The sequence below is a fragment of the Schistocerca serialis genome, chromosome 8 (assembly GCF_023864345.2).
Source record: "Schistocerca serialis cubense isolate TAMUIC-IGC-003099 chromosome 8, iqSchSeri2.2, whole genome shotgun sequence".
NCBI classification, from domain to species: Eukaryota; Metazoa; Arthropoda; class Insecta; order Orthoptera; family Acrididae; genus Schistocerca; species Schistocerca serialis.
In genome coordinates, this window is record NC_064645.1 from 372,161,078 (window position 1) to 372,184,317 (window position 23,240).

Genomic DNA, 23,240 nt, shown 5'->3' on the forward strand with positions numbered 1-23,240 from the left:
TAATGCGCTTTCTCTGCATCCTCCTGCCGAAAGAGTTCCTTCGTAAGCAACGAATGGCTGCAGCTCAGCCGTTCTAAGCGGGTAAGTGCAATAACCTGCACAACAGGCCCGGCGCTAGTAAGACGCTAGCCGAGGCGACTTTCCCCAAGAAACACCAGCAGCCGACTCACGTCCATTATCCGCTGCCATTTCTGCGTAGCCCATGTTCCCTCTGTCAATAGAGGACGGTTTCGGCGTGCCACATTGTTGAGTCTCTTGTGTGTATCTTCAGTGCTTCCCAATTCTAAACCTCACCCTCAACATAAGTCATGCAGCTAGCAACAGGTTAAATTAAAGACTTCATTTTAAAAAGACAAGACCACTTTATCTGTAAGTCTTTCATTTATAGGCACGACCAGTTGCATTGTTGTGTGCGTGTGTGTGTATGTGTGTGTGTGTGTGTGTGTGTGTGTGTGTGTGTGTGTGTGTGTCTGTGTGTGTAACAGGATGAGGCACCATTCATAGCGAGCAATTTTTCGCGAGGAAGCGGTCGCTAAACATAAAACACCATAAAATAACGTAAAACGCTCCCGTAATACGCTCCCATGGAAGCATGCGCAAAATGGTATGGGGGCCCCAGACACACGCTATAATATCGAGTATGGGATTATGTAAAATAAAGTAGCTCATGGTCCGTCGTTTACCGACTGCAAGAGTCGTTGGATTGTGTAATAACGGTGACATATAAAAACGCAACTGCCACAGTTACATCCTGACATGACGTCTGTTAGTATACAATCCAGTGCTCGCACTTGCTGTGGGTAAATGAGGGACTCTGAGCTGCTTTATTTCACATAGTCCCATAGGAGATCATATCAAGAGTTATCTATATTTTTACAAAGCTCCATTACAAAATGTAGACCTTAGACAATGGAGATTGTCGTGTAACACTTGGATATGAACTACGAGGGTTGCCCAGAAAGTAATGCACCGCATTTTTTTTTCTCAGCCGAAAACAATGCTACGAATGTGAAACGCTACGTATGTATTACTTAAAGACTCCTGACCGAGCACGCCAAGTTTTCGTCACTTCCGACAGACAGATTAGCAGCAGTACAGTTTCAAAATGGTGTCGGTAGGTGATGCACGTTACAAGCAACGTGCCGTCGTAGAGTTTCTCACTGCAGAGACAGAAACTGTAGGGAATATTCACAAACGCTTAAGCATAGTCTATGGAGCATCTGCTGTCGACAGAAGTGCACTTAGTTTCTGGGTACAGAGTGTGAGGTCATCAGAAGGCAGTTCAGCAGAGCACCAAGACCTTCAACGGTCGGAGAGACCATCCGTGCCTGTCGCACCTGACATGTTGCAACGAGCTGATGCTGTCATTCGCGAGGACATAGGCTTTACGACTCTGCATTTGGCTCTGCATCTGTCAATGAGCAAAGGAAGTGTGGATGCAATTATCCGCACTGTTGGATATTCAGAAGTGTGTGCAAGGTGGGCCTCGCTATGCCTAACGGTGCTTGACAAATCGCACAGAAAAACACGATTGTCTTGATTTGCTGCAACGTTTTGAAGCTGAGGGAGAGACCTTGTCCCTGATTGTGACAGGTGACGAAACCCGGGTTCACCATTTTGTGCCCGAAACAAAACGACAATCAACTGAATGGTGCCATTCCCACTCACCACAGAAGAAAAAATTCCGCCCGTAACGTCATCGTCACGGACTTCTGGGACTGTGAATGTGTGATTATCATTGAAGTGACGCCAAGTGGCGGTGCCGTTAATTCAGAAGCATACGTCAACACATTAACAATATGAATCGTCCCCTTTGTAAAATTATGAATTACTGTGCTGGTACACTAAGTTATTTGATACAGAAACAGCTGAGTACAACACAACGTACGCAGACAGTTTTCTCTTTACTTATTATGATCAACGCTAAACTGACAATATTTTAGCGCAACGCAGTCTGACTTTCAATAATTCATACAAAAGAATGGCCCTGACTAACAATAACCTATGCCTTTCATGAATCACTTACCTCACAAAAACCTTCGTTACTCGAACTGCTGAAATTTCGGGAGTACGACGGTTCAATCCCGCGTCCAGCCATCCTGATTTAGGTTTTCCGTGATTTCCCTAAATCGCCCCAGGCAAATGCCGGGATGGTTCCTTTCAAGGGGCACGGCCGACTTCCTTCCCTGTCCTTCTCTAATCCGATGAGACCGATGACCTCGCTGTCTGGTCTCCTTCCCCAAAACAACCCAACCCAACCAGCTAATGAAATACAGCGGGCGCCAATACTGACAGCTAAATAAATGATTCTAACTCCTGAAGGCACTAACTACAGATTGGCATAGTTAGCAAATGAAAGATTCTGATAGAGAACAATGTATTTACCTTAATAATGTTCAAAAGTCACTATGTAATCAGTTCATGATATCCAGTAATACAAATTTACTCTTTCTGGCGGACACACGTCCAGATCGTCCGCTTTCAAAATTCTGCCATCTCTCTCCCCACATCCACCACTGCTGGCAGCTCAACTCCAACTGCGCGACGCTAAGCGCTGTTCATATCCAACTGCCCAACACTACACTAGCGAATATTCCAACAATGAGTCTAACCAGCGACAGACTACACACAGCAGTCAGTGATTTTCATACAGAGCACTATGTCGCGTTTCCAACATAAATACCTAAACTGCCTATTTACAACAAAACTCAAAACGCACTTCCGGCAGCTTCGGCGTCACAGCAACCCATGAGATGTTTTGGTGCTAGACGACAACGCTAAGCTCCACACAAGTCTGCGGACTGCTGAACACATCGCAAAACGGGGCTGACCAGTGTTATCTCATACAACCTACAACCCTGACCTAGCCCCCTTGGACTTCCTCTTCCTTGGGCCATTAAAGGGTGCCATTCGTGGAAGACATTTTGAGGACGATGAGGAGGTGATTCGCACATTGAAGCACTGGCTGCGCCACCAGGACAAGGGTTGGTACCGAAAGGGCACACACGCCCTCATATCGCGCTGGAAAAAGACCACAGAAAGGGATGGAGATTACGTGGAAAAATAGTGTGTTTAGATATAACACAACTCTTTCGTGTGTGTATTTCTCATTATGTTCAATAATGAATTTGTTGAAGAAAACAATGCGGTGCAATACTTTCCGGGCAACCCTCTTAAGTAACAAAATAAAAAATGATTACCATTACCGATGCCATCAAGGTATCTTGAAATAACCGTGGTGGAACTTCTTTCAGATCCAATGCTGTAATGCTAAAATTCTCGTTTTCGCCAGGCATGAAGCCTACTTTGAGCAATAATGTACTGAATTGCTCCGTCACCAGAACACACCTGTGCAAAACCTCATCGGATTTTCACTGTCATTTCCACTTCGCGACCGATCGTTCCTTACTTTCCGAAGTGGTAAAGGGAACAGTCGTTGCCGTGGCAGTGGTGGTGGGCCAGGAGATAAGCTTATCAGCGAGGGCAGACCGCTGACGTCCGTGCTGTGGGCGTCGAGCGCCGAAGCTGGTGTGGCGTGGCGTGAGTGTTAATCAGGCCACGCCCGGCGGCTTCCAGCGCAGCAAATCTGCGCTTCGCGTGGTACCGGCCGGACAAACCGATACACCGGCCACGCGGCTCTCCACTTACACACAATTATGTTTCATTTACATACCAAGCGCGGAAGCCCCCACAAAACGGTCACTACCTTCCAGAAGGCTCGCTCTCAAGCACACGGTGTTGGACGAATTTATACCAGCAGTACTGAGCTCTTTCTGAATAACACGCCTCAACTCTCAGCTTAGTTAGCTCGAAGACGCGTGCCCCATTCTTGAAAATACATTCTTGGAATGCAAATAAATAGAAAAATCAATGTATGCTTCTCACAAAGTGCACAACGGAAGTTAGTACGAGGGCTATTCGGAAAGTAAGGAACGATAGGTTGCGAAATTGAAACCACAGTGAGAATTAAACTTTTTTTTATTTGCAACAGTTAGCTTCTACTTCCAGCTACTTATCTCCATAGTCGCCGATCCGACTTAGACAGTTTGTCGTAGCATTGTACCAACTTTCCAATACCCTCGTTACAGAAGGCAGCCACCAGTGCTTTCCGGCAATTCTCTACGCTGGCCTACAGCTCGTTGTCTGTGCCAAAATGTTGTCTTCATAGCCAGCGGTCCATGTGAGCCAAGACGCAATTACGGGCTGTAGTGAGGGTAATCAAACATTTCCAATTGAAAACGATGCAGGAGCATCTTCGTCCCCGCAGACTGCGGCTGAGAATTGCCTTGGACAAGGAAACGCACGTCAGTTATGTAATGTTGGCTGCATAGCTTCAGGCGAAATTTCTCACCAGGCCCTCGAACTTGGCGGGAGACACTATTGTCCTAGGTATCTTTATGTGCTCCCTGTGTGCTCAGATGTAGAAAGAACGACGTAACGCTATCGACGGGCATACTAGAGACAATGCCCAACACACCTGTGCAAAACCTCATCGTATTTTCACTGTCGTTTCCATTTCGCGACCGACCGTTCCTTACTTTCCGAATAACCTTCTTATTTCCATGAATCGTGAGAGGATAAGGTTTAAGCACATCGAAGTTTTTCATACATCGACAGCCTCTTACAAAGGTGAAACGTAGAGAATACAGTTATTTACACATATTGCAAGAACTTTTTTCAAGGAGATTCCCTTTCGCAGCACAATGAACTAGCCGTTTCATTTTGGACAGTCAGGAGACCTAATGCTTCTTCCACTGATATTTCGGCCGTGTATGTTCCAACCGTCCTGACTTTGCAAAGGAACTGACGACACGGTTTACAGATTTACATCAATAAACCAAATAACAATGACCACCATCTACAGCGACATCCAATCCGCCATTTTTCCTTTTTTTTTTTTTTTTTTTTTTTTTGAATTATCAGTATTCTGACTGGGAGTAGAGACAAACAGCCAATCATTTTTGAAAAGATAAGGGCATAAATGGCAAAGTCCATTCGCAAAAGCGATTTAGAGGAAGGACGAATTGTTGTGGCTCGACACCTGGGACGGTTACTTCACAAACATCGCTGCTTTTCGCGTGGTATTATCGTGCGCATGGAGGCAGAGTATGTCAGAGAGGCAACACCCCGACCAGTGAAGCCAACTGAGCAACCATCAGCTGTGTTCTCGGAAGTCAAAACAAAAGGAAATGGTGCATGACATTTCATAAGGATATTACGAAACCTACGTGGATAAATAAATTATCATGTCTACGTGAACTTAAACACATAAAAGTTCTCCGGCTACGTTTGAAGTATGTGCAGAATATTTAAAGCTACTGAAAGATGATGCATTCGGAGTACGCACAAATAAAATGTATTCGTAGCTTTATTGCATTTTTTAGGTGCAGTTATACAAAGCGAAAACGTTTGGCGTGATTTATAAAAGAAATGTGGCAATTGCTTATCTTACAAGTGCGCAGCTGCAATATCTCGCCCTAAAAGCAACAGCAGAATGACGAGTGATTAAAATGAGGAAGCTGCAACTGCTTCCGGCTCGTGACGTCCCTTGCTCGCTACTTATGAGAGCAATCATCGTATTTAGTTTTTCTCCGTAACATTTGCGCTTTACGACAGTGAACCGCTCCAAAGCAACGGTGAGTTACAGAATTATCACAAACACGAAACTCTAGGTACGGTTTGTTGTAGCTAAACGTCAGTAAAAGGCACATCAACCGTAAAAGTGCTCAGGAGATTCCACGCTAAGCGACAATTGTGTTCGAAATTGTTTGCGATCACTGTCGTCATGTGGTTAGAGACGTGTAGTTACGGAATCGAAGGAAGTGTTTTCGTGTTCTGGCAAACGATATTTTTTTTCTCTCCACCTTCGCATTTGTAACACGTGCGAGAAAGTACTTTCTGCAATATTCGGTGTTATGTACAAAGAAGAGCATGATGTAGAATGAATTTCTTCGATTTCGTGACTTCATTAGAAAACCAAAGATGAAATTTCTGCCAACACAATGACATTTAAATTCTTTCTTATCACAAATATTTGGGTGTTCTCCGATGGGAATGGTTCGGCAGCAACCTGAGAGTATAGATTAAATGGCTGCGAATGAAACAAGAATCGGTCACAGCTACAGTCTTTCTTGTCTTAAATATTTAGCTGCAGTCGAATCCTCAACAACGCTGTCGCATCACACAGCGAACGCTGGAAGTCAAGTGACCGATTACTGATTTCAGCCGAACGCCAGTTGCGCGCCGTGGTACTTCCCCAGTTTAGTTACTCGTACCCAATGACTTCCTGAAATATGGCGATTACTGTGGCACCCCAGTGAGCTCCAGATAATGCTCCACAGCCCCTGCACGTATGCACACTCTTTGGTTGCGAACATCTATGCTTGAGGAGCTTTCAGTCCACGAGTAGGCCTCAGGTTGTTGGAAATCTTCGCCTCACCACCTCTCTGTAAAGTAGTATATGCGGCGATCTGTGTAAGATCCGAAGCCACAGTGCTTGGAGCATGCCATACAGCGCGCTTTTTTGAACGTGGGTCTCCAAAACAGACGACCCCTATTTGTTTCCCTGTTGAACCAACTATACTGACAATTGTGATTGCACTGGGAACAGAATCTTCGAGGTAAGGCCGTAGTGTATTGGAAAACTATAGCTTGATCAGATGAATCACGTTTCTTGTTACAGCAGGTCGATCATCATGTCCAAATACGCCATCATCCACCAGAACGGCTGCTTGAAAAATTCACCATGCCACTAGGCTTTCATGCTCTAATTTTACTCTACAACATGTTGTTGTTGTAGTCTTCACTCTGAAGGATAGTTTGATTTTACTCTCCTCACAGATGTGTTCACAGCAGGCCCCTTCAAAACTACATAACTACTGCAACCTACATCCACTTGAATCTAATTACTATAAGTTAACCCTGATCTCATTCTATATTTAGTATTTCTGTAATATTAGTCATTCTATGTTGAGTACATTCATGTTCAGAAAAAACAGAACGCCTTGAACGACTAGAGGTAGGACGTTCATATTCACGGGACATGTACATTAGTATGTCCTGGAGTAATGATTATCATTTGAACCACGGCGGCCCGCGCGTTCAAGGACAATATCGATATCTCAGGGCATGCCACATTACGCTAAAATGGCTGCAGTTCTCGTTGTCGCTATAAACAGAAACTAATGGATCAGTGTGACTTTGGCAGACGTTCAGGATGCCTCGCAGACGTACGCGCGAATCGTACCGTCATGTCAGTGGGTTTGGAAGAGTGCGCATTAGCGAAATGAGAGAATGTGATGCATCCCTCCAGGAGACTGCTGTTCGTGTGGGACGAAGTGTTTCGGAAGCGATTGTGTGAAGTATGGTTCACTGAAAGCCGCAGAACACGACGAGATGCGTCAGGTCGCACAACCCAGACCAACGCCCAAGATGATCGATACATCATCTGAACGGCATTTCAGGATAGATCTGAGTCCTTCTCGGCTCTGGGTCACTAGCGGTGAAATCTGGGTTTTGCAGGACAGAGCGGATCAGGTTATGGTTGTGGGAAGGGGTCAAGATCAATTCCTGTTAGTTGTACTAAACACACATCTTCATTTTCCTAAAAAGACTTAATCAAACATGCCATGAAAAGGATTCAATAAGAATACGGCCGAAGGCCTGAACACAAGTTATTAAAATTGCCTTAAGGAATACACACGGCTGAAGACCTTAGTTACAAAATTTTACCTAAATAGTCGGCTGAAGGCCACACACTAGACATAGAATAACTGAGGCTTAAGGCCTCGATAACAAAGATTTCAAATGGTGGTAAATCTCCTTTGTAAAACATTTTTAAACCAATCAATCTTGAAGGCTTAGTTTAAATCGGCTCAAGGCCTTATTTTAAAATTAAAACAACTAAACTAAGAGACGGCTGAAAGCCTGGCACAGTATTTGCGACAAAAGGAAATCACAATCACAAACAACAGAACAGTGGTGCTCAGAAGTGTTCCAAGGGTCGGCTTGAGGAGGAAACCCTAACAACAGGTTAGGTGAGACAGGCCGCCAAGAATAAGACTTAATAATTGGATGGCAACCCCACCCAGGGACGGCTGAAGGACCGACCACAACCTTATCAAATCCGCTGCGCCGACCAACGGCACGACAACGGAAAATACCAGCGAAGGACGAAGATGCCAGCAGCACTACGTCTTCTAAATTGGTGTCTAGAAACAGCCAAGGCACAATAACCACTCAAAAATATGAACAGCACCAAAGGCTGTCAAACTACACGCGCTACGGACAGCATCAACACGGCGAGGAAAAAGACACTGCGGAACACTACGGTAATAGACTTCCTCGCTGCACTGTCCCAACCGACCGACTGCCTACTCCAGTACGCAGACAGCATTAACGTAACTACTCAGTCGAAGTTACACAAACTAGACACAGTTCCACGAAAACACTTCCACAATAGCTCGAACAATCGTAAAAGCAGTCACTGTGGAACAACCAGGACGAATGACAAGTCGACACACACAGAGAACCCGAAGCGGTCGGCGACCAAATATACGTCGTCAGATGAGACGACCGACCGGACGACCAACCAAGGTCGTCCCCACACAAGTCATGTGTGTCAGCAACGGTCGGGCGAGTCTTGGCTGTCCGGACCTCACTTCACCTCCAACCCGACTCAACTCCATGTCCAATCGGAACTCGGAGGCACGGCGACCCGGGCATACTGGCTCGGACCCAACCAAGCAGAGGTAACACTTGCCCACTGGCCACCCGACATCTCTGCACATTGAAGGAACCGACCCACGTCCGGCAAGATAACCAACTGACAAGGCCCAGAAACGGTCAAAAGATCAAATACACGTCGCCCGATGACACGACCGACAGAACGACCAACCAATGGTCGTTCCCGCCACAGTCTCCTTCCGTCGGGCAGTGCATGTGTGTCGCAAGCGGTCGGCGAATACTGGCTGTCCGGACCTCACTAGGGCTGCCTCCCGACTGAACCCCCGACACACGACGAGCCGCAAATACTAGCGGTCTCTTCCAAGATAATACGACAGTGCTCTTATCCATACGCGCTGCTGCTGCCACTCGCGGGCAGGCAAGCCAGCAACTTAGTGACGCCAGTATATCGAATAAGAAAGGAGGAGACAGTTCCGTAAAGAGAAGCTGTCAAGCAAGAAACGGAATGAACACGGGCCGTGAACGGGTCAAGTGCAACGGTGTAACACATCGTCCGATATTACGGTCGACAGTCCGTCATGGTATATTACGGTATGGGTTACGCGGGTGTCCTCCACTTCTCCGCCTACCTTTGTCATATAGCAAAAACATGCAACATGCAATGACTGCCTTCGCACAGATCATACAGCACCAACTCATGGCCTCGTTGTATGAGATGCTATTGGGTACAACCACAAAACATAGCTGGTGCGTGTCCAGGACACTGTGACCAGTGTGATCTATGTGTATAACATCCTGCGTCTCGTAGCCATACCCTTTCTGCATAACACGCAAGACACCATTTTCAGCAAGACAATTCACGACAACATTTTGCTGCATGAACACGTGCTATCTTGTTGTCACAGAATGTCAGCCTTTTGCCTTGTCCCGCCAGATCACCAGACTCGCCGCCAATTGAAAACGTGTGGGATATGCTGAAACGACGGGTGCAGCACTGTGACCCAGTGCCAACCACCACAGATAAACTTTGGAACCACTTGAATACAGCGTCGATGGTTATACCACAAGATGCAGTTCGCGCCTTCAAAAAATGGCTCTGAGCACTATGAGACTTAACATCTTACGTCATCAGTCCTCTAGAACTTAGAACTACTTAAATCTAACTAACTTAAGGACAGCACACGGATCCATGCCAGAGGCAGGGTTCGAACCTGCGAGCGTAGCAGTCGCGCGGTTCCACACTAAAGCTCCTAGAACCACTTGGCCACAACGGGCGGCGTTCGCGCCTTACATGTGCGATACCATCACTTATGGAACAAGGTATCAGCGCTCATGGCAGACACTGTGCGTACTAGAGAACTCGACACATGCTCCAGAACGTACTAATGCACGTGTCCTGTGAATATGAACGTCCTATCCCTAGTCGATCAAGGTGTTCTGTTTTTTTTTCTGAACATGAGTGTATATTCATACATACAATAGCGTGAAACGAACGTATATCGTGCTGGTTGGTACATTTGACCTCAAGGAAGATGTCAAGGATGAAAGGATTCAAGTTTCCTCAGTAATTCTCAAGCATTCCACAACTGTAATGGTGCCTTCGAATACTATCGCAGGTCCCATGAAATCGCACGTGAGTGTCCAAAGTAAGACTGCATACAGTTACCAGTTCTGATAACTGTTGGCAATCTTTACACAACCTGCTGTACATTGGATTGTAACCTACTTGTGTGATTTACGAGGGTTATCAAATTACGTGTATTTTACTTGACACTGTGGAACATCATTGTATTTCGATTGCTGATGAGTCATTTATAGTAGTACGAACTTTTGTTGAAACTGGTGTACTGCTTTTCTTTCATTGGTGATGGCTACAGAAACGGAAACCGGAAAAGAGTAGAGATGTATGTGTACAGCTGATGGCTATGTAAATACTTTCCTTCAAATATTTAGCAGCTGTTGCAAGTTATCTACCTGGACGTGCTGGAAAGCAATACCTCCGAATTTTTCACGTGTAAACTCGTGAAGCAAAATTAAAAAAATGATATTAACATTCTAGATCTTTATTCTTCATGTCTACACATTTATTTCTCAATACAGTCACCCTAACGGCGAACACATTTCTGCCAACAAGTGACCAGTATTTCAACATCGCCACTGTAGAATGTTTGATTCTCTGGACGGAGAACAACATTACCTAAACTTGCATCGCTTTATCACTATGAAACTGGAGTCCTCCAAGGCGTTCTTTAAGTTCTAAAAATAGATGAAAACTGGATGCGGACAAGTCGGGACTGAATGGAGGATGATCGGTGACAGTGATCCCAAGGCACAGAATCGTTGCGGATGTTGTAGTGTCCCTATACAGGTCTGTCTTTATGATTCTGAAGGAGATGGTGCTCCATGAGTGGATGAACTCTTCTTTTCTCACACACCGACATACTTACGTTATGGCCGGAAATATTCAGACATGAAGAATAAAAACGCAGAATTCTAATGACGTCTTGTTATTTGAAAAGGTTTAAGAGATTTCACGTAAAAAATTCGGAATCATTAATTTAGAGAAAGCCTTCGTATGAAAGCTAATGATATTGAAATATTTTGCGAACTGTCGATGAGACCTTAACAGCACACATTTGTCTGTACTGAATGATCTTCACATTCTGCAAAAATAATTATCAGTATCCACCAAAAACTAACTAAAGGAAGGTAAGAAGTATTAGCAGTGCAGAAAACGGGAAAGGGACTACATGCACAGGAGAAAATAAAGTATTAACACTTTCAGTTATAGAATTGCACCAAACATTTGCTAGCAAACATTTGTCGTGCGTTCCGGTCCATTCTGCAGCGTGTTTGTAATGTTACACTGTTATTGATGTCCTGTCACCGGGAGTGCATTGTGAGGTTTCTACAGCATTGTTCCGTTTTGACTGACAACAAAAATCAAAATTTCCATATATTTAGGCTTTGAATTGCGGTGTTCTGGTACATGAGGCATTATTAAACTGGAAATTCTACGTACTTTTGTCTTTTTTTATTATTTACAAGAAATGGTGACCTATGTCACAAGCAAAATTTAATACGAGAGTGACACTGAATGCAACTAATTTAGACGAGGCCTGAGCTTCATTCCTACAGTTATCATTTTCGATAGGAAGCTCCCTGCAGGTAGTTCATTATTTAAGTTTCAAGAAGCAATTAGAGGAATTTAACCTTTTTTGCGTAATGAAATATCTGTATACCGATTGTTCAGTACACTATGTAAGCTGAATGCATGTAAATAAAACCGATAGATGAGTAGATGCATTTCAAATTACTACGCTTGATATTTATTCTCATACAATTACATAATATTCGCTTTCCATCCTCGCGCACTGACAAAGCAGAGAAATGTTTCTGACGAGTAGTAATTACAACGATGTTTGGCACCAGCTAAAAATATAAATATAATATTATAAGAAGCAGTTACTTACGGCTATTACTTGGTTTATTTCGGCAAATACCACGTTTTGTATAAAAAGTCAAAAATTTAACCAAATTAATGTGGTGTGGAAATTGATACATGAACTGGTGATACACATAACATCGAAGTTAACGTGTTCATAAAAAAGTTATCACTATTCGATAGATCATATCATACTGAAATGTTTAATGGACAGATTGAACGAAATTAATTTTACATTATGTCGACGCTGTTGATCGGGGATAAAATTCAATGATTAACATTAGAAATATTTTAGAAACGTGCACAATTCAAATATGGTTACTAAAATCACTTTTGGGATGCTACGACGCTAAAGAAGCATTTATAACTGAAAAGAGTATGTTGAGAAGGTTCAAATGGCTCCGAGCACTATGGGACTCAACTGCTGTGGTCATAAGTCCACTAGAACTTAGAACTACTTAAACCTAACTAACTTAAGGACATCACACACATCCATGCCCGAGACAGGATTCGAACCTGCGACCGTAACGGTCGTGCGGTTCCAGACTGTAGAGCCTTTAACCGCTCGGCCACTCCGGCCGGATATGTTGAGAAGAAGGAGCACATTAAATTGGAATATTGTCTTTATCAGAGCCAACAGCAATTAATCATATCACTCTACTTTGTATATCGTTGATAAGAGTACTAAACTGTAGTTGTTTAGAATGTGAATATACATGAGTGTACATGTTGATTTAATAGTACCAACACCTGTTAAATATTTAGTCAGCAGTCTAGAGTAAATATCAAAGACCTTCGTAAATAAATCCATAAATATAAACATTATCCTAACTTCCGAAAACGTGCAGCACATTTGATACCAGAAAACAAGAAAGGGTGTTCCTTCCTTGACATGCAATGGAGAAAGACTTGTGTGTGTGTGTGTGTGTGTGTCAAAGCACTGCGCAGCGTGAACGCCCATCTGTGAACCATAATGCGCGTGAAACATAGGTGAAGCAAGAAGAAACAATAAACGGGGAAGACATATTTCACTTTAACTGGCAGCGCTCAATGATTTACTTCGATTCACTTCACAAGACACAATGTATAACGTTTCTACAGAGCTGCTAAAGCTGATCTGGAGATACCAACCACGCATTTTCGACTTCAGCGAGGTCGCCAAGAAAAAGTATAAGTACATCGTGCATCCGTATTTTATTGAGCATTAAGGAATCTGTAGCTCTGAATTTAAGTCATCCATGACGGCATAGGCTAACTCTTCAGATATTTCCAGTGGAGGTGAGAGTTATTGGATTCGTGTATTGAAAAATTGACGTAAAAGCGATCTTGGTTCTGTTTGCGTGATTTTCAGGAAATCCATTGCACTGTCTCGTATGAATAACAGCAGGTTACTTTTCTGAATCGAATCCTAGTTACACTTCCACTTATTTCCATTTTCGTCCCACACGTTAAAAATAAATTAATAAATACTGTTATACTCTAACGGTTATAAGTTACAGCCAATTTACATGTCTCAAGTAAACTGAAATGTCGTTTGCATAGCAGAGTCCATGAGCCAATGCTATTCACGTTATTTCACGTCAGTGAGCGCTCACAATGTTCGTCATTCTCTAACTGATGCAATCGCTAACATCTGCAGTTTGTATTATTCTTTACGTTACGTTTAAGTGTCGTATTGTACAAATAGGTTCCGGTACTTCCTAAGTGAAAGAACACAAGATACAGAGGAGAGACCACAATTTTGTTGCGATTTTTGTTATGACAATAGCAAACATGTCTCCGACGTTTCGGAAGGCTTACGTTGTCGTATCATCTTCTGATAAGGCGACTTCGTTGTAAGATGGGAGGAAAGAATAATCCGAACGAAACATCACGGACACATTTCGAACTCACTAGTCAATTTTATTGCTGTCCTGGGCACCGAAAGCATTCATCATTATATGTGAAGAAATTTTTGTTTCTATATTTACTTTAAATATATTATTGTTTGAACTACAGAACAACACAACAGTACCGCGTCTCTCTTTGCCTCGTATACTCATGAGAGGGTTGGAACTTCAATAGCGGCAACTATTTATTTACAGCTCGTACAAAATAGATACTTGTTCCAATGTTTTACTGACCTTCAAAGTAGTCACCAGCATTGTGTATAACCAGTCGCCAGCGATGTGGAAGTCGTAGGATACTCTTAGCAGTGCCAGTTGTGTTGACATTTAGAGCGGTGCGGTCTATTGCCCGACGAATTGGTAGCAGTTCCCAAACGAATGCCGTGAAGTGTTTCCTTCAGGTTAGAAATCAATTTAGACTCAAGAGGCTTAAGTCAGCGGAGTGCAGTAGGTGGTATAGCACTTGGCAGCTCCATCAGTCAAACATATCAGTAATAGCTGTACATGCTTGAGCTTTGTCCTGAAAAATGATGGTCAGGTCCTGCAGAAAGTGTTATCACTTCTGTCTCTATGCTCTCCATTTTTGGAACACCATCTACGGCCAGCTTACTGTAGTATTTCCTACCCATGACGTACGCTTTTAACGACTAAAAAGTTGGTAGTCTTCTTCCAAGAACTTCAGTGGTGCCCAATATACTTTCGAGAACTAAATCACCTTCCTTCCAAGGATTTGTATTTAATTACACTGCGTGTTTGAGCTGTTCTTTTGTCTGGGTTCTAAGGACTAGTCGCACTTCAGCAGAGCTTCAAATTCACTGCAATCGAATTCCATGATTTGGCATTTATCCACAAGGTAGCTACAATTCAGACCACAAGGTATAAACTCTTTTGAAGGTGCTGCATATTTCTTGACGGTCTTTCGGTGACGGTATTTCCCTAACGAGAAAAGCATTGTCTGTAAGCAATATGAGAGTGCTGTTGGTCCTATCGGAAAAATTCTTTATGTATACTTGTAATATTTCGAAGAATAAGCTCAAATCTCTTAGTAAAGACAAGTCTTCCGGTCCTGACTCTACACCAGTTAGGTTGCTTTCAGGGCATGCTGATGTAATAGCTTCGCACTTTGCAGTCACATACAACCGCTCGCTCTACTAAAGTGCAATACCTAAAGGCCGGAAAATTTCATAAGTTACACCATTACTTATGAAAGGAAATACGAGTACTACAGTGAACTGGAGACTCATATCACCGATGTTGATTTGCGTTAGCTTCTTGGACCGCACACTGTGATCGAACATTATGAATGACCTCGATGCAAACAATTTGTTTGCAAAGAGTCATCATGAATTCAGGAAAAATCATGCTTGTCAAACACAATGAGCAGTTTATTCACAGGACGTAATGGGTGTTATCGACAGGGGACCGCAAACTGATTCCACATTTCTAAATTTTCAGAAAGCATTTAACAACAGCCCTCATGAACGGCTTCTAAACAAACTGCGTGCTTGTGGAATATCGTCTCAGCTTTGCGAACTGTATTCCTGATTTCCTCTCAGAAAGATCACAGTTCGTAGCAATCGACGTAAGCCAATTGAAAAATAATCTAGATAAGATATCCGTATAGTGCAATGAAAAGTGTGAAGTCATCCACCTGAAAGTACTAAACGGACCCGATTAAAGCCGGCCTCTGTGGGCCGAGCGGTTCTAGGCGCTTCAGTCTGGAAACGCATAACCGCTACGGTCGCAGGTTTGAATCCTGCCTCGGGCATGGATATACGTGATGTCCTTAGGTTTGTTAGGTTTCAGTAGTTCTAGGTTCTTGGGGAATGATTACCTCAGATGTTAAGTCCCATAGTGCTCAGAGCCATTTGAACCACTTGAACTCCGTTAAATTTCAGTTACGTGATAAATCAGAAATTTCTTCAGGCCGCCAATTCAATGACATAACTAGGCATTAGGCTTACGAACAACTTAAATAGGAACAATCACATCGAATGTTGAATGCGAACCGAAGACTCTGTTGTACTGGCAGAACACTTAGATGATGCAAAAGATCAACCTTGCCACATGGGATCCGCAATTCACAGAGGACATGGAGCGGTTCAAAGAAGGGAGCTCGTTTCGTATTATCGCGAAACAGGAGAGAGAGTATCACAGATATCGTACGCGAGTTAGAGTGCAATTAAAAAAAACACAATTTTCGTTGCAACGATATGTTTCTACCAAATTCATGTCAACATCTTTCTCCTCTGGCTACGAAAATCTTTCGGTGGCGATGCCCTACGTAGGGAGAAATAATCATCGTAGTAAAACAAGAGGAACTAGAGCTTGCTCGCTTCGCTTTCCCTCTGCGCTTTTCCGGAATTAAACAGTAGCGAAATAGTCTGAAAGTGGATCGATAAACCCTCTGGCAGGCGCTTGAATTTGAATTGTATAGTACTTATGTACATGTAGATCTATATGATGTACGAGGTCGTGAGGGTATTGGTCCATCTGCTTTCATGTAATGAGAAATATTGTAAATGATTTCCAGCCACGCGAAAATACTAGTTTCGTGACTGGTTATTGATAAATATGTGTTCGTAAATTTGTTAATCGAGCACCGTATTCAATTTAAAATCATAAGGGCATTTCGTTCGCCTGCAACAATTGTCTTTTTTCCATTACTGAGGTTTATTTATTCCTCTCTTGCGTAATTGTCGAGTGAACAGGGTGTCTGAGATGCATGCCTTAAGAGATGTGCATTTTTTCGTTATTGTGAAACATGTCTTTGCTACCGAACAACTGTTTGTAGCTCTATGCAATTTGGAACCCGTGTCAGGTTTATTATTTGTCTTGTTTTGGTCGTACTACCACCTCTTAAAATATGCAATATTTTTTTTAACATTGTGTAGTTATATTTTAAAATGTGTACTTTAAAATTTAAAGAATTACTGTTCTCCTTTCGGCTTGTATGAAAATTCGGTTGTGTAGATGAGGGATATGTAGCAATATCGCTCACAGTCGCACTGGACTATAAACGTCAAACACAGGAGACTCTCTATCGTGTCTCTTCTTGTATGAAATCGTTGGCTTTACATCTCTTTCTACTCGTTCTACAGGACACATAACTTCCCAGTTTTCGTTTTTCTTTTAGTCTTTTCTTCACTCCAGCCCCAGTGTCATACCTGCAGTTCGATTTCCGAACGGAGATCAACATCATTCGTGACTTGGAGCATGCTCTCAGCATAAAATGGCCGCAATACTTTCATATCTATACGAACGGTTCTAAGTCTGAGGTGGGTGTGGTCGCACCTTCTTCAGCCCTCTGCTGGTGCCTACCAAATGTCTTCCACCTGAATCTGCTATCTAAACGGCCTAGTTACTTGCCTTCTGGGAGGCCATTTTATATAGTACCCGGACATTCAAGTTCGTCGTGATATTTCTACACTCTCCAAATGTGCTGCATAGACTGCAGCATCCCGCGTTTGACAAACAGAGCAAAAGATATGTTCTACATTGTTGGCGGCCATAAGAGACGCGCAAAACTTGGGCATTGACGTCCATTTACTCTCGATTAACAGACTGATGTCGTCATAATGAAAATGTTGATCACTTTGCCAGGAGGAGCATTGCAGAAAAGCAGCTACACACAACATCAAACCCTTACGGAAGGCTGTTTATTACGCTCGTGACTGTGAATGGCACGTCTTTGAGCACTCTAAGAACGGCCACCTGGCGGCCTTACAACCTAACGTCTCGACCACGAATCGCCTCGGGTGTTGCTCCGCGCACCTATATCGGTTGTGGTTAGCCCCTTCCCACCAGTGTGCCTGTTTTACTCCACCATTTTGATAATACATTCGTACCTTGCTCTCAAACTGTTTGAAAGACACAAGCGCCTCGCGGAGTGGCAGCGTGGTTTGAGACGCCATGTCACGGGCTGCGCGGACCCTCCCACCGGAGGCTCGAGTCCCGCCTCGGGCATGGGTGTGTGTGTTATTCTTAGCATAAGTTAGTTTAAATAGTGTGTAAATCTAGGGACCGATGTCCTCAGCAGTTTGGTCCCTTATGAAGTCCCACACACGTTTGAATAAAGCCACAAGTATCAAAACTTTCTTTAAGAGTTTGCGAGGCCTCCATTACCATTGGCATCAACTCGGTTGTAACTGTCTGTGTAATTTTGTGTTTCAATTTGCGTACAGACCTCTACTTGGACATCAAATTTTCATTACTGCTCTCTTGTGTATTTTATGTCACTGATCTACTGGTACTACTGTACTTACCCCTGGTTGTGTTGTGTTTATGATGTTGAATTTTTCTTTTATTTTAAATACGTCCGTCTACATGCTACATTTCTAATGTTTTTATACACTGAAGCGCCAAAGAAACTGGTATAGAGATGCGTATTCAAATACAGAGATATGTAAACAGGAATAATACGGCGCAGTGGTCGGCAACGCCTATACAAGACAAGAGTCTGGCGCAGTTGGTAAATCGGTTACTGCTGCTACAATGGCAGGTTATCAAGATTTATATTCCTCTGAACTGGTGTTACAGTCGGCGCACGAGCGATGGGACGTGGCACCTCCAAGGTGACGATGAAGTGGGGATTTTCCCGTACGACCTTTTCAAGAGTGTAGCGTGAATATCAGGAATCCGCTGCGGGCGGAAAAACGTAATTCAAAAACGGCACGAAAGACGACTGAAGACAATCGTTCGAAGTGACAGAAGTGCAATACTTCCGCAGATTGCTACAGATTTTAATGCTGGGTCATCAGCCAGTGTCAGAGTGCAAACCTGTCAACGAAACATCATCGACATGGGTTTTTGGAGCCGAAGGCCCACTCGTGTACCCTTGATGACTGCACGACAGCCGGACGAGGCGGCCGAGTGGTTCTAGGCGCTACAGTCTGGAACCTTGTTACCACTAGGGTCGCAGATTCGAATCCTGCCTCGAGCATGGATGTGTGTGATGTCCTTAGTTTAGTTAGGTTTAAGTAGTTCTAAGTTCTAGGAAACTGATGACCTCCGAAGTTAAGTCCCATAGTGCTCAGAGCCATTTGAACCATTTTGAACTGCACGACACAAAGCTCAACGCCTCGCTAGGGCCCGTCAGCACCGAAAATGGAATGTGGATAACTGGAAACATGTTGCCTGGTCGGACGAGTCTCGTTTAAAATTGTGTCGAGAGGATGGACGTGTATGGGTGTGGAGACAGTCTCATGAATCCATGGACCCTGCATGTCGGCAGGGGGCTGTTCAAGCCGGTGCAGGCTATGTAATGGTTTGGAGTGTGTGAAGTTCGAGTGATATGGGACCCTTAAACGTCTGGTTACGACTCTGACGGGTAGCACGTAAGCATTCGTGTCCAGTGTGCATTCCGACGTAGTTGGACAATTCCAGCAATTCGACACCCTACGTGTCCAGAATTGCTACAGTATGGCTCCAGGAACAATCTTCGGAGTTTAAACACTTCCGCTGGCCACCAAACTCCTAAGACATGAACATCATTGAGATTGTCTTGGATGTTCTGCAATGTACTGTTCAGAAAATATCTCGACCCCCACCCTCCCTCCCTCTCCTTTCCAGGACTCTTACGGATTTATGGACAGTTCTGTCCGATTCATGGTTTCAGTATCTGCTGGTGAACGAGATTTGCTTGAAGGCTATTCATAGCCAGAATGAACTTCAAAATGTGCTCATACTGCTTCTTGTAAAGTCTGAAACCTGTACGTTTCCCTTTTTATTAATTACCTAGTCGCGTTTTAAGTCTACAGCCTGGTGTTATTCACAAAACTCTTCTTATGTGATTCATGAAAATGATTACTGGTACTTAGTCTTTCGTGCAGAATGAATATACAAACTGTATAATAGCGTCAGTCCACAATATCTTATCAGGAGTAGCTAAACACCTACACGTGAACGTTAATACAGAGTGCGTGTTTCCTTCGTTGTGTGCATCTGGTTGATGAGGGTTCTGAATACCTCTGAAGGAATGGACGTCCGTTCTTCCTCAAGAGCAGAAAGTAGAGGAGGTAGTGATACTGGACGCTGGTGTCTCGGTGAAGTCGCCGGCTGCGGTGGTCTCGCGGTTCTAGGCGCGCAGTCCGGAAACGAGCCACTGCTACGGTCGTAGGTTCGAATCCTGCCTCGGGCATGGATGTGTGTGATCTCCTTAGGTTGGTTAGGTTCAACTAGTTCTAAGTTCTAGGGGACTGATGACCTAAGATGTTAAGTCCCATGGTGCTCAGAGCCATTTCAACCATTTCGGTGAAGTCGACTTTCCAACCCATCCCAAAGATGTTACAGTGGGTTCAGGTCCCTCAGACATTGCTCAAAGACATATGTTTGATTGTCATGATGATACTGTCCAGAGACGTCGCTCTTTACAGCACCTCAAGTGTCGCTTAACAATGGCAATAGAAATCTGTTGTTTATGAGGACCTGCTCGAAGTTTGTATCCCATTCGTCTAAACCTCCTTCCTATGTACAATCATTGTGGTTGCTGAAATACTGGTAGCAAGTTGGAACTCACAAACGAGCCTTTCCGCTGATACCATGGGATTCATGCAACCACCCTCAGCAGTGCTCGACGGTCCCAGTCTGGTTGTAATGATTTATCTGCTGTTATGTTTGGCATTTGCACTTCTATTACATCACCAACACTTTAACTGCGCTGTTTGAGAAGGGTGGAATTCCATGAGTAATAGGTTACTCAGGAAATATCGAAATATCGGCTACATTCGAAGTCTCTGAGCTCCACTGACAGACTCAATCAACTCTTAGCGCCTTCTACTGAAAACGCGATACACTTTGCCTGCTTTCATACTGGTGGGTCCGCCTCTCGTGGTGCCAAACACACACATCAAAAAAAGTTTTGTAACACCTCGGTTCCGAGAGTTCCGAGACCTGTACAGAAAATTAGTATAGACATCGACATAAACATCATTTCCGCCCTTTTTATTGCTGATGAAAACCACACATTGCATGCTGTACAACCATACAGAGAGACTTCAACAGGTGATGGTCGAGATTGCTGTACACACCAGTACCTCTAACACCCAGTGGCCCGTCCTCTTGAACTGATGCATTCCCGTATTCGTCCTGGCATACTATCCACCAGTTCATGAAGGCACTGTTGGTCCAGATTGTCCACTTCTCAACGGCGATTCGTAGTAGATCCCTCACGTCGTCCATACACAGCCCTTTTCAATCTATCCCAGGCAAGTTGGATAGGGTTCATTTCTGGAGGATATGCTGGCAACTCTAGTCATGCGATGTCGTTACCCTGAAAGAAGCCATTCACAAGATTTGTACGATGGGGAGGTGAATTAACGTCCATGAAAACGAATGCCACGCCAATATGCTGCCCATATGCTTGCACTAGCGGTCGGATGATGGCATTCAAGTATCATACAGCCGCTACGGCGCCTTCCATGACCACCAGCGGCATACATCGGCCACACATAACGCCACCCCAAAACAGCAGGGAACCTCCACCTTGCTGCACTCGCTGGACAGTGTGTCTAAGGCGTTCAGCCTGGATGGGTTTTCTCCAGTCACGTCTCCGCCGATCGTCTGGCTGAAGGCATATGCGACACTCATCGGCGAAGACAACGTGATGCCAATCCATTCGTTGTTCTGCCCATCTGTACCGCAATTCATATTGTCTTGGATGCAAAGATGGACCTCGCTGTGGTCGTCGGGAGTGAAGTTGAGCATCAAGCAGCCTATTGCGCACAGTTTGAGTCGTAACACGACGTCATATGGCTGCACGAAAGAATTATTTATCATGGGGGCGTTGCTTTCAGGATTCCTCCAAGCCATGATCCATAGGTAGTGGTGATTCATTCATTGCAGTAGTAGCCCTTGGGCGGCTTGAGAGAGACATGTCATCAAAGGATCCGGTCTCACTGTGTGTCCTCCAAGTCCGAACAACATGCCTTTCGTTCACTCGAGACGCCTGGACATTTCCATCATTGAAAGCCTTTCTGGCACAAAGTAACAATGCGGACGTGATTGACCGTGATTGACCGTCTAGGCATGGTTGTACTACAATCAACACGAGCCATGTACCTCCTTCACTGTGGGATGGCTGGAACTGATCGGCTGTCGGACCCCCTCCGTCTAATGGGTGCTGCTCATGGATGATTGATTACATCTTTTGGGCGGGCTTAGCGACATCTCTGAACATTTTAGGGGACTGCGTCTGTTACACACTATCCATAGTCGACGACCGTCTTCAGGGGTTCTGGGAAATGGGGTGGTGTGAAACATTTTTGATGTGTGTACTTAACTCCACTTTACATTTATGTCATATTGTTGTGAGTAAGAAATCCCTGTACATAAGGAACACAATCTCTGGCTTTTATATCAGGCTCACAAGCACAGTGGATCTCGAGTCGCACAGTGGCTGACACCCGGCTCCGCCTCTCACCTGTTGCAGTGCCAGATACGTGGTCCCCGCCCCGGCTGGTGCCACCAGAGCCAGAGTTCGTGGCGCCCGTTGGTAACCTGACCGCGCCTGTTGGCAAGGAGGTCATCCTCAGCTGCGTGGTGGACCACCTGGGCAAGTACAAGGTCAGTCCACATCGCGTCCTCTGCCTTACATCATGTATGACAGGTTTATGGTAACGACAATGTTTTCCACCTGGACTGGTATCAAAATTATCCTTTCGCCATGGTCGCTATTTCGGGCTATTAAGCTAGTTCCAGGTGTTATCTCACCATGTAGTTGTGTCAGTGCATATACTTCCTTTTCAGAGAATACCTTCCTCGTATCAATCATGTTTAAACTAAATCTTCCTGTTGAGTACATAGTTCCTCGTAGTGAGAGCGTACACAACTTTCCCACTAGAGCGCGCCCCGCTAAGCACAACAGCGCAGGCGCAGCGCCCGTTCGTCTCCGCACTACGAGATGGCGCTGCCTTAGAGACGGACCAAATTCTGCTTCCGCCGATCAGCGTAATAATATGTAACACAGCCAAAGAGATTGCTGCTAACATAGAACCTTTTCTCCTCATAGATCACACTTGTGTGTGATAATTAATCAAGTTGTGTTTAAAGTTTGTCACCATCAATCTGCTACCCTAAACGTGCAAGAGACATGTCTATCGCCTGACCTAACTGTAGAAGATAAACACGCCACAATAAGACCACGAGACATGTTGCTGACACTCGACTACTTCGTTAGAGCGACAAGCCAAATAATCTGATGGTGTGTGTACCGAAGGTCTTACAGT

The 23,240-nt window shown here is 44.3% G+C and overlaps 1 protein-coding gene across 1 annotated transcript in view; it reads left to right on the plus strand.

Annotated features, from left to right (window-relative positions):
- The window catches only part of LOC126417022 (lachesin-like), a 626,972-nt gene that overhangs the window by 385,332 nt on the left and 218,400 nt on the right, over positions 1-23,240 (plus strand). Inside the window, exon 2 of the mRNA XM_050084912.1 lies at positions 22,445-22,578. Coding sequence (XP_049940869.1) covers positions 22,445-22,578 — 134 coding nt within the window. The remainder of the gene's footprint in view (positions 1-22,444; positions 22,579-23,240) is intronic.